The sequence below is a fragment of the Neodiprion fabricii genome, chromosome 7 (assembly GCF_021155785.1).
Source record: "Neodiprion fabricii isolate iyNeoFabr1 chromosome 7, iyNeoFabr1.1, whole genome shotgun sequence".
Classification (NCBI taxonomy): Eukaryota; Metazoa; Arthropoda; class Insecta; order Hymenoptera; family Diprionidae; genus Neodiprion; species Neodiprion fabricii.
In genome coordinates this window covers 9,457,393-9,470,160 of record NC_060245.1, presented here as the reverse complement: position 1 = coordinate 9,470,160, position 12,768 = coordinate 9,457,393, and the positions used below count along the sequence as shown (strand labels likewise).

The following is a 12,768-nucleotide window of genomic DNA, read 5'->3' as shown; positions in this document are numbered from 1 at the left end:
TAACGACTTGAAGATCATATATTTCCAAGTGGCAAGGAATAGAGCATGACTAAGTTCATCTTTACTTTTGCGTTTACAAACAACTTGAATCAGGATTTGTGATTCAGGTACTGATGGTGAACATGGCTTTTGGAGGTAAAATAGTCCTTATGATGATAAACGTATGCGTGGTGTCGAGTGATGCGAGAGTTGCAAATAAAATTGCTTAGGTCGAGAGGTAAAAACAAAGTGTACAGTTCAAAAAGTAGATGGGAAGTGGTTTCGGTTGAGCAGATCTAAGTGTGAATGAGAGCAGAAACCAGAGTGCAAGATCAGTGTCCGAAAATGAGAGGAGATAGTCAGGTGTACACAGGACATTGCAGAGATTGTTTAGTCTGATCAAATGAAGAGGCTTCCACATAAGAGAGAAGGAGAATAAGTTGTTAGTACGAAGAGAGACTGAGCACGTAACACTATTCAGTTTGTTTGAATGAGTCTTTTTCTAGATCACAACTGCAAAAATCGAGAAGTCCGTATCAGCGAAAAAGTTCGACTACTTGATTTTAAATGTCAGAAATCAAGTTCATTTTGCAGATTGCAAGCTGGCGAATCATTTGGAGAATTTTTAACTTTTTCAAAGTGATTTATATTCTGATGATTTGTTATATCAATTGATCTAAACATAATCGAAAACTCTGACGCTTAGGTACTACGAAAATGTCAACCTCGCGCCTTGTGTACACATAATTCAACATGCTTTTATGGTAAATATAAAAGAATAACAACCCGACGAACTTGACTATTTTCTACTGTTCAGAAATCTAAATCGCGACAGATATTTTCATAAGACACAACTACTTCAAGTATTATTGTTCGATAACTTCGAAAGTCTTGATTCAATTGGAAACATGACACATAAGTTATACTATTTTCACAATTCATAGCTGATATGGATGCATTTACACAAATATCCTATTGGTAGGTATAGCATCCGTCCTGCGCAAGGTGCTTAATACAGTAATACTTCATTATAAGAGATTACCAGGGTGGTTAGGGGAATAAGATTTCAAGAAATTCATCGCCGCAATATTCCCCCATTGCTGCCTGGAGTCCTTGGAAATCACACATGTGTGAGTGTGTCGATGATCAGAACCACTCCTTGTTTCAAGAACATGACGGTTATGTATGTCAATTCAGTGTCTAAATACGTATGATTTAATGCAATCGTTAGTTCGCTTATAACGATGGGTCCATGCCAAAGTTGGGAAACCTCGGATACACAGGTGGAGTGGGGAGAGCTATAAAATCGCTCGAGCGGAACAAAGGGGAAATTTTCTGATAACGAAGACTCTTGTAACGAAGTAATACTGTAGTGTATATAGTCCACTAGTGCAATGGCTTTTTACACTGCATGATTTTTTATTTAACCGTGATCAGTTCTGTAATAGTTTAATGACAATAAAATCATATTTCAATTTTGAATATATCGATAGGTAAGTTTCATGAACGGCTTTTGTTGAATAAATCAACCTTATCATATTTCTTTGTTTTTTTTCTATTTCAGTTCAACTTGTTAGTCTGTACTGTGATGAAACTTCTCTTTCGATAATCATTGAACTAACAAGCTTACCTAAACTGTTATTTCATCAACTTTCGATGACACTAACAAACTATATTAATCGCAATACAAATGAATAAGTTTTCATATTTGAGCGCAAGAATTCTTTTCTCTAGTGTAATTTTGGACTAAGAGAATTCATGGATTCCGACATAGCTATATTTTGTAGTATTCAATTTGAATATCAGAATTGCGTAAATACAATTAGTTTAAATATAAACGTAGATGTCAATTTAAAAATCTTGGCGAAACCCCCTTTCGGTTTTTAATTCAATAACTCTTTAATGTATCAGGGTTCTCCAATGGATGGAAAGAAACATTTATGAGCGGAGATCAAGAACCCTGGGTATTCCGAGGTGGACTTACTGCAGATTTACAGGTTCGTATCTCTTCTTTTTTCGCTCAATATATGCAGATCGGAAGCCTATCTTTGAGCATAAAGTATTTCGAAAAATATATAGTCACACAGGAAGAAAACAATTTTCTCAAACTTTGTCTTCATATTCGAGGGCTTGTCAGTCAGTCGATAAAGAATACAAATGGTTAAAGTATTTGAAAAGATATTACGAAAATATGTACAAGTCTCCAAATTCAACAGTGTATTCAACTTCTCATTATTCAATTACTCAAGTGCTGTATGTAACAATTTGAATCTTATTTATCACACTGTCATTTTGTATTACTTAGGTTATTGGATTCTGACCATCTCTTAAATGGAACTCTAAATTGGATAGTCATAATCTAATCAGCAAGGTATATAAATAGATGTGAAATTCACACTGAAATCCTGATTTGATCCACATGCGGAAGTTTAATATTAAAGAAATCAAAATCGTAATTTCCTACCTTAATCAAGTACAATTGTATATAATCTAACCTCTACTACCCTTGCTATCATTCTCGTCAGGCATTTCATAATAATATCAAAAAGCAAAGTAATACAAAATCATTTTAGAATCAATAAAAGCCGATCGGATTATAGTGAACAATAAAGTCTTGCTACAGTTTCTGGAAAAGAAGTCCGAATATATTTTTTGCTCAATAATTTTGTATTTATTTGGTATTTCTGTATTGATTGCTTTTAAAAAATGAGTACAAACATGAATGATATCAGAATGTGAAGAAAATCAAATTTCATTTTATTTTTTACTCTGGAAATTTAAATAGACTACAAATTTTTCTTGATCTAATTTGGAATACAGATCATGTGTACGATATTTTCTGAAATCCTCTTCATTGAAGTTGAGGTTGACATCGTGAGTGGTTCTTCAAATATCGTGGCGGTATTACACGAAAATGTAGTTCCGGGATATTCAAGGGCCGTCCCGAAAGTAAAATGATCCTGAGAAAAATTCTGTCATTCGTAAAACATACATGTACACCCGACCTCGTTTGAATTTTTCGTCTCCTGGGACCGAATACAACGATTTTAGCGACGCATTCTCTGTAACAGTGTTAGAAGTGTTCATGTGAGAGGCTGTCGCGTGTTCGCGGTTGACTGGATCTTTCAACAGTACTAAAATCAAGTGAGATTTGCTTCCGGGGAACAAAAAACCTCACACAGTGTGAAATTGAGGTTGTGTTGAACTTGTCCCCCCAAGGCCAAAACCCATATGAAATTACAGCATCATACATCATTTAGGTTCTGATCAGCCTCCTGCGAAGAATGGCAGCATCGCTGAAATCATTATGTTCAGTTCCAGGAGACTAACTTCGAAGGTGATCAAATCCTACATGAGTGCATGTTTTTTGAATGAAAGGAATATCAATTTGGAAATCATTCTTGTTACTTTGGGGATGCACTTCGCATAATTGCGTTCAAAGTTTTTTTTCTACATATTTTTCTAGAAATTATTGTACTAACACTATTTGAAAATCGCTCATACCGTAGAACTACAAACATCTCCGTTTCATGAAGCATAATACAGACAAAGATCAATCTCAAAATCCCGAAATTAGCAGAACCGCTCTGAAAAAAGTTTTAGTTATATTGTCTATAAAATGATCATCAACTAAATAATGTAGACCTCGCAGGGTATTCAAATAATTATGCACACTTGTTACAAAATAGTATGTTACAGTACAAATGCGCAAAGCATGTGATTCTAGCACGAGTGTAGTTTGTCGGTCGAGCGAACTGAGAGTGACAGAAAACCAGCGCGAGGGTAATATAGGCGCACGCGTACAGTATTCTATTTTTTGTTCCACCTGTAACGGGAAGTTCGACCCGGCGCGCCGAAGAGGGTGTGCGAGGCGGTTGATTCCTCAACAATTCCCAAACTGTTCGGTAATGTCGTAAACAGTTGAGTAATATCAAAATCTGTTACGTAATGAACATTGCCTGACAGTTTTTAACATTATCTAACGGTTTTTGAGGTGTAGTCGATTCGGGCGCTTCGTGCGTACTTTTCAGTGCGCAAAGTCGAACTTCCCATGTAGGTGTTATTAAAAAATACTATTCTATTGTAATAACTCTATATATATGACAGCTGCTAATATTTTCTTTTGCTTACACGTAGTTGTACCACATTGCTGACGATATTCATATAGTTAATTTGATTTAGTAATTTAACTTCTGTGGCGGCACCTTCGAAGACAATGCTGCACACGGATTATCGCTTAGCGCTTTCTCTTATAATTCTATAATTATGCGTCTGACGAGCTGCTGGTAAAAAAATTATCAATTGGATTTTAGCAAGGTATCATGTTGGCTGGCCCGTGGAATCGAATTTAGGGGCACCTTGTGTATATTCCTTATTGCATCCCTTGTTAAAGGTATTATATATCATTTAACAACTTCATTCAACTTTTGATACCATCAGTAACTCATATTTGATGTATTTTTATTTCATCCCTGTAGCATAACTTTTCTGTTTTACTCAAACACCTGAATCTTCAAATATCCGCTTTCTCTATTTTCTTTGAACTTTTCAATCTCTTCTTCTGATGAGCTGCTTATCCTCTATTGCTCTGTATCTTTTTTCTCTTTCTTGGTTCTTCTTTTCTTCGATGCTTGTCTCCATTCTATTTCTTTACCTTCTCGTTCTATTTTATCTTATATCGTTATCGTTACACTTTCTATTTCTCTGTATTTTTTTATGAAATGCTCTAATAGAGTCATGAGACTGGTTTTTCAATTTTAATTTCAGAATAAACCCAATTAAATCAGAAACAACCAAGTAGTTGAAAATTTATCAGATGCGTAAAAATGAACAGCGCTTTATTGAATTTCGTGAAAAAGACGGTCAATTGAAATTAGATTTTCATCATTTTTGAGAATAAATCTAAAAAATTCAAAATAGTGGCTACAAAATATCCAACGAAAACTGAAGACTAATAAATTTGGGTTTTCGAGGTCCCTGCTTATAATTTTCAATACAAAGTTTAAAAAACTAAAATGACAGACCCGATATAACGATCCAAGACCGATTAGTTGATGAATTATTTGGTACTTGGTGTGTAAAGATTTTTGGAGTAACAAACTTCAAATATGTCCAGATTATTACGGAATACATGGGTGGTCGTTTTCGAGAAGCAGTTATCGAAGCTATTTAACACTAGCAGTGATTCTGATTCCACGACTTTTGAGTCGTTCACATTTTGGTTCACATTTACATACGTTACTGATATTAATGCGGAAAGCCAGTAAAATTGAGAAGAGTTACCATCATCGGAAATAAATGGTTCAATTATAACAAGAGTCTCTTGGAACAGGGTTTTTCAATCAACGAAGTGAGCCTGCGCCAACACATACTTGCCTTTCACATGAGCCAAGCACCTCAGATGAGTTCTGCTAACTTGGTAGTAATCACAGCCCAATTCGGCTATTTGGAGGCCCGCAGGGTTCCCAACGTCATGTCGAAACTTGCCTGATGATTTCGAGAACTGTTCTGCAGTTTAATTCCGAGAATTCGTTCATCATCGAAGCTGATGTAGCTCTAGTACCTTTCAGAATTCAACGTTTGCCGATCGACGCAGACTTCCCAATGTCAATTCGAAACTTGTCAGACGACTTCGAGAACTGTTTGTGAGCTTATACACTGAGAACTCGTATTCGCAAACCTCTCAACGTCTCACCTCTCCACGCTGCTTATCGGAGGGATGAAAGAATCTTCGGACTCACAGTAGAAGAACTTCCTAGACACTGACTCAGAGTGCTGAACTTCTCGTGTACGAGAGTTCGAACAGATTTTCCGTCTACGCTCGGTCATGCAATTCCTCGGTCTTGTTCGATAACTATTGATATTACAGTAAAGGTAGAGCGTAATTGTGCAGAGTTTTATTCGACGTGGTAAAGATAGAGTGCAAATGTCCGATGAGGATGAAAAAACTATGCTAATGTAGAGCGCAGTTTGGGGGAAGGAGTCTTTTTCAATTGATGAAATCGTGACCCTCGAACGTTGTGGAAAAAAGCTTGTATTCGAGCTATGAAGGCTTGTTTCCGAGCTGTATCTGTAATGTAGGGATCTATGTCCAGAACCAGCACTCCTTATCTATTTTTGAGCCTTCTTTCTAAGCTCGATAATGACGGCTGTGCTAAGCGATTTATTGGATATCAGGAGTAGAATAAGAAAAATTGCAAATAGGCCATTGATATTTTCTAGGGAGAGCCCATCAACGTCTGCGCTCGTAAAATAAAGTGGGAAGCTGGCATTTGTCGTCTGCTGAGGAGAAATATAACCGCTTGGGCCATGGAGAGACCAGGCGAAACAGATGGAAATTAACAATGCAATTCCTGAACGGAGAAAATAGCAATCGCCACGCTGGGAGGGTGCAAGCCCAAAAAAACGCAGATGGTACCAAATAGCGCAGGCATCAGGCGCATTAGGGAGTCGGATAGCACGAAACGCAGAGCGAGTGCAGAAATTTACTTATGAAAAGAGTCCCTGCTGATACGAAAACGGGGGTAATCAGTAAAAGAGCGCGACCCTTTCTAATGACAATAAAGGACATCTCTAATATGCAAATAAATTATCAGCTTGAGAAAAATCTATGGCGGGGCAGTACGAGCAGGGGTGAAAGTGCGAACATGGGCAAATGAGCGTCGATAGCAGAACTAAGATTATTATGTAGGCACTACAGCATATCATTCACAGGAGTATCAGGTTCGAAAGAGCTTCAACTAGAGCTGTCGAAATACAAGACGAACACTTTAGGCAAAAAAGCAAGTGGGAGCGGAGATGATTCTAAATTTTATTGGCGTATGCATGGCTACACGAGCGTGAATCAAATCATGTCCTGCAATGAAAGGCGATTGCGATTGACCGTTTATGAATTCTTGGTCGCCAAATAAACGAAGGTCGAGCAAGTTATCAGAGATGTGTGTATGGTATATTGAGCTGAATGGCAGAAGAGATCCGAGTATAGCAGAAGACCCGCCAATTGTCAGCATCATAGTTGTTACCATGCTGGTTCGTATTGAAATCATCAATTATCAGTGACACCGGATAGATGCCAGAAAACCAGTCATGCCAGTTTCGACGGTGGTCAGGTTGGATGCCTTGGGAGGATGGTAAACTAACGAGACAAGGCAGGGCGAATGCTCTGCGATTTGAGTTCAACAATAAAATACTCATAGTCCGGTCAATTTAGACATTTCAAGTTACAAAAATTCCGACAGAGCTGAATTTTGGTAGAGACCTTGGGTTTACCATTATAAAGAAAAAGAAAAAAGTCCCCATCCATACCATGTGTGCTGAAAAAGTTATTCAAGGTCAAAGGTCAAAATTTTCGGTTTTTTTGATTTTTCTCGTTAACGGTTGATTTTATTAAAAAAATAGCTCAGACTGAAACTGTAGATCATAAAATTATCCACAAAAATGGTCTGTACATTTTTTTTCTTAAGAATCATCATTTCTGAGATATCGTGATTCTAAAAGTCGAACGTTATTATACTGGTAGACGGAATAAGGGACTGAGTATCTTTTGAGTGTATATTCTCCGAATAGTATGGTTCATACATATAAAGGCCGGCTTCTCCACCTCTGGGTAAAATTCACCTGACGGGTAACCCTATCAAATTACATTGGTTAACCGTTAGGTAAATTTTACCCAGAGCTGGAAAAAACGGCCCTAAGAGGCACAAATAAGCATTTTTACGTATATTAAATGTCCGACTTTATATATCCTACGTATATCGGCATATACCGGAACAATCTCTTGAAACTATACATACAATGCGCATGCGCCAAATAATTCAATCTCATTGGTCGGTAAAATCGCCCTGCGGCGATGTTTTCGTCTGCTGAGCAGAGCGCCAACGTACACAAAATTAAACTAAAGCTGTAAATCTCTCGCGCGTAAAGCCGTGGATTGAGGTTATGCTGCTGTTTATTTTTACGTAACGTGAATTGTTTAAGAAGAACAGTATCGTTCAGCAATACCGCGGTCGATATCGGAAGATATTCAACCGACGCAATAAAGAATTTAACGGAAAAGCAAATATCAAATGATACAGAAATTGGGTGTTATTTATTGAAAGAAGAAATCTGAAATTCAATGTGAAATGTCATTAACAAGTGGGAGTCTGGATAAACAGAGGTAGGTAAGTAAAAACAAAGTTTATTGTGAACAGATTCTTTATTTACATAAAATTAAAAATGCGTCTCATTAACGATTTATGTTTTGTGCATTTTATTGGAAATTAGTTGTATCAAAAAATACCAAAAGATCCTGTCTGATAATAATAGCTTCTAATATTTTCAGGTACGAAGTAATTCATTGTCAAAGCGGGACTAAATTTATCAGGCATGGAAGCATGTAGGTAAATTTCTAATTACGTGATCTTTGACTATTACAATATTTTAACATGGATTCAATGATAAAATTAGTTTTTTTTTGCAGCAGGCTCAAAGTTTAAACTTTAATTAACACGAGGAAAATTATGCCTTACCTGATGGTCAAAACGTTTAGGTGGCAAGGATCCTGGTTTCTCGAGCGGTGCAATCATTAGAACCATCGAACCTGGTTGTTCCGTCAGACATCAGGTGCCAGAGTGAATTTCATCAGGCCATCGCCACCTTCTTAACATCAGTTGAGGCAAAATTGAAGAGCGGGATATCCTACAGATGATAATGGCTAAATATTCCATCATTTTACTTTGATCGAGCCAATAGCGATAAGTTTGTTACTTAACCGTTGCTGCCAATTCGTTCTACCGAGGAATCATTCTGTGCACCATTGTAATTCAAGCATTATTATTGACCAGCATTGTTTTTCAAACTTTATGCCATTTAATTTGGTATCTTATTTTGAAGCTTACTTTTACTCTCTTTGGCATTAAATTCAGATGAATAATTTTTCAAGACCTCAATTAGATTGTGGGGTCGAATTTTGCTAGGTAAACTGAATCAATCTAAATCTAGAATTGTTAAATAAGTTCAGTTACAAATGTCTTTAAATTTAATTTTAGTTGACGGTGTCATCAGGCTACCTAATTGCACGATAACTTAAAACCAAATTCAATTTTACACTCTTTATAGGGTCCTACGCTAAGACTGAAAGCTTGTGAATCTCCATTTACCGCAATTATTTCTGCATTTCATGTTAGCATTGTCTGGAGCAAAAAAAATTTGATTTTGAGATTGGAAATGGAACCTGAAACGCAGAAGTTATTCAGTAGCACGAATTGAAAACCAAGAATTTTATAATGGTTTCTGCAACAAAGGGACTCTTTCCAAATATCCTTGTTACAAGGTGATGTTCGGAGGATTATGAACAAGATATTGTATCGGATTACATTATTTGGAAAAAAATCTTCATAAACTTCGTTAAAAATTAGATATTAATTTATTCTGATGGAATAAGGGACACAATCTTGAATCCGATAAGTCAATATCCTCGTAATAATTTTCTGACATTACTCTAAAACATGATTGTCCTTGAAGCTGATTGTGACGTTAAGGCGCATTTTGAGAAAGTTGTTTTTCAACTTGTGTCATAGGATGTGATCTACGTTCCTGGTTTCTACGCTTCCGATTAGATTTTCTTTGCTTCGAGCCGCACTAACATGAAATACAGAAATCATTTCAATAAATCTAATATTACTTGAATTTTCAATTTGAGTATTAGGTTCCCTTCATTTATTCAATCGAACATGATTGAAAATTTGCGAAAGAACTCTGATAATCATTAGAAAATTTTTAATAGTAGTAGCAATAATTTATTGATCGGAAAAAATACATTGACTACCGACTATTAGTAAATTTTGTTGAACTATTTTCGAGAAAAAAAAAGATTCACCATTCTGTTACAGGTAGTGAGATATTTAAATTTCTTGAACGCTCGGTTTAATGTCTCATTTTCAAGAGTGATGAAATTCAATATTAGCACCGAAATCACAAGAGAGTGAGAAAGTTGCTTAGTTGCTTGAAAGTGGCGATGATCTTTGTACGTGTGATAAATTGAATAGGCAGATAATAGTAAATATTGGAGATGTAATTATTTTGGCTGTATCACCTGTTGATAGAAAAAAATTTCATTGTTATTTCTAATGTACGAAATAATAAAAGTGATCAAATAAAATGTTCCCACCTACCTGCTGCGTTTCTTCCAAGCACCCAAGATTTAAACAGATTTCTCATTTCAGTCGAATAAAGCCAATTTTCAAAGAGCATTAGCATCAACTTTCCGAGTCACTACCTCGACTGTTGGAGATTCTAACCTCAAAAATTCGTATGAACTACATCGCCGCCAGAAACAGAGTTTGACAGCTGAAACTCGGAGTGGCCAGCCTGTCCGAGCAGCCGATAAAACTCGCGCATGCGCATTGTATGTATAGTTTCAAGAGATTGTCCCGGTATATACTAGGATGATCCTTACTTAGGGTGTTGATGATGTTTTCCAGATCACCCCCCAAATCAACTATAAATAATTCAAAAACAATTTCCTAATTCTTTCAGATTTTTATATCAATTCTAACCCGTACGTGTAAATGGATGGATATCACCATTTAAAACATACCTGTTTCATTTACATTCTCAGCATATAATTTATCGTAAGAGTGACTATTTTCGAATCAATCTGTAATAGCGAAGATTTAGTGAGTATTAGTACTACTATCTGAAAAAAAATTCACCTCATCATACCAACCAATCTCGACGAATTGCACACCCTAGAAATTTGACTTTTTCTTGTTATTTATAAGAAATGCAATTGTCTATATTACCTGGTATGATGATGTGAATTTTTTCTCAGATAGTAGCACTCATGCTCACCAGAACCTCACATTCATGGATTTTTTCGAACATGATTACTCTTGCAGTAAAATATATACTAAGAACGTATTCAAAACATGTGTATTTTAAATTGGGAAATCCTTCATCTTACAGGCACGGGTTACAATTGATATAAAAATCTGAAAAAATTGTGAATTGTTTTTGAATTATTTATAGTTGATTTGATGCGGTGATCCGGAATAAATTCGTCAACATTCTAATGAGGACCACCTTAATATATACTATATATATACTACGTATATCAGTATATATACTATATATATACTACATATACTATACATGTACTATGTACATCCGTGACATATGCGTGTATATTATAAAGAATGTAACTCGTTCGTCTGTCAGAAACGCGATATCTCAGAAATGATAATTCTTAGGAAAAAAAGTATAGAGACCATTCTTGTGGATAATTTTATGATCTACAATTTTTGTCTGAGCTATTTTTTTGATAAAATTAACCGTTAACGAGAAAAAATCGATAAAACCGAGAATTTTGACCTTTGACCTTGAATAACTTTTTTAGCACACGTGGTATGGATGGGGACTTTTTCCTTTTTCTTTATAATGGTAAACCCAAGGTCTCTACCAAAATTCAGCTCTGTCGGAATTTTTGTGTTTCGATCACTATTTTTATGGCTAAATTGACCGGACTATCATGGGTGGTGGCATACAAAAACGGTGAGGCAGCAAGAATCTTTCCATGAAGAGTCATTAACGTGAAGTGTACTCATCTCACCAACACGATAACTTGGGAACAGAGAGTAACTGACCGTGACTAGAGAGGCTTCGAAGATCTCTAAATGAAGCAAAAACTGGGTTACGGCGATGAAGTAATAGTTAAATAAGACGAAATGAAAGTGCATGTAATCCAGATGACTACGGATGGAGTTTGTATCAAAGTGGTACAGGTTCAGATACGAATCTTCTAGAGAAATAGACATCGAGAGCGATAGAGAAGAGTAAGCAAAGTGACGTTATTGAAAATGATTCTAATTCTAGAGCCAAGAACGCAACAGGCGATACAGGATGTGAACCACCATGAGTTGCGCCACCAGAGCCAGGACAAGACCCATCATAGGGCCGAGTGAGGAGAGTTCCACACGCAATCAAGAGAAACGGCCTAGACCTAGAGGCAGATGATAGTCTTTCCACAGATTTGAGCGGTGCGCGGAGGTTGTGACTGCTTTAAAGGGTTCAAGAACACTGGTTGGAATGGATCTGACAAGTGTGCTTAGCAACCACAAACATTGTCTGAACGACGCTATTGTAATGCCACGTATATTTGAAACCTCTGGCCTTAACAGCAGCTCTGCTAGCGAAAAGAAGTTTGTAGAAGTATCGAAGAAGGACACATATAGTTGGGGTTCGGAAAAATTTTGATTGGGACACCCTCCAGATCTGTTTCAAATCAATAAAAAAAATCTGTGTAAAGTTTGAAGCCTCGACACCAACTGGAACACGTGCCTCTAAGCTCCGAAAGATTTCAAAATAAAATACATGTAATTTGTATAAATAGTTATTTCGTTTTGTATGACTTTGGCAAAAATTATGGATTGATTTGAAACTTGGCCGAGTTATTGCTTATAATGATAGGAACAAACCCTGAAAATTTAAAAATCTTACATTAGTGTTCCCTTGTATACATATAAGCCTAATAAAAGCGATGTTATTGAGCATATGTATATAAAGAAATGTATATCGAAATTATAATGAAATTTTGGAATTTTCAGATTGTAAACAACAACTCTGCCAATTTTCAGATCGGTCCATTCATTTACACCAAAGTCTTACAAAACGAAATAACCGGTCATAAATACTACGTGTATTTTACATTTAAGACTTGTAGAGTTTATTGTTAGACGCATGTATTCCAGTTGTCGTAGAGGCTTAAAACATTACACGCATTTTCTTTTAATGATTTTGAATAGATCTGGG

At 36.2% G+C, this 12,768-nt stretch overlaps 1 protein-coding gene across 2 annotated transcripts in view; it reads left to right on the top strand.

Annotated features, from left to right (window-relative positions):
• The window catches only part of LOC124187111 (protein O-GlcNAcase), a 142,694-nt gene that overhangs the window by 114,159 nt on the left and 15,767 nt on the right, over window positions 1-12,768 (top strand). For both annotated transcript variants that reach the window (XM_046579374.1, XM_046579373.1), the window contains one exon: window positions 1,891-1,976. In XM_046579374.1, the coding sequence (XP_046435330.1) occupies window positions 1,891-1,976 (86 nt within the window). The remainder of the gene's footprint in view (window positions 1-1,890; window positions 1,977-12,768) is intronic.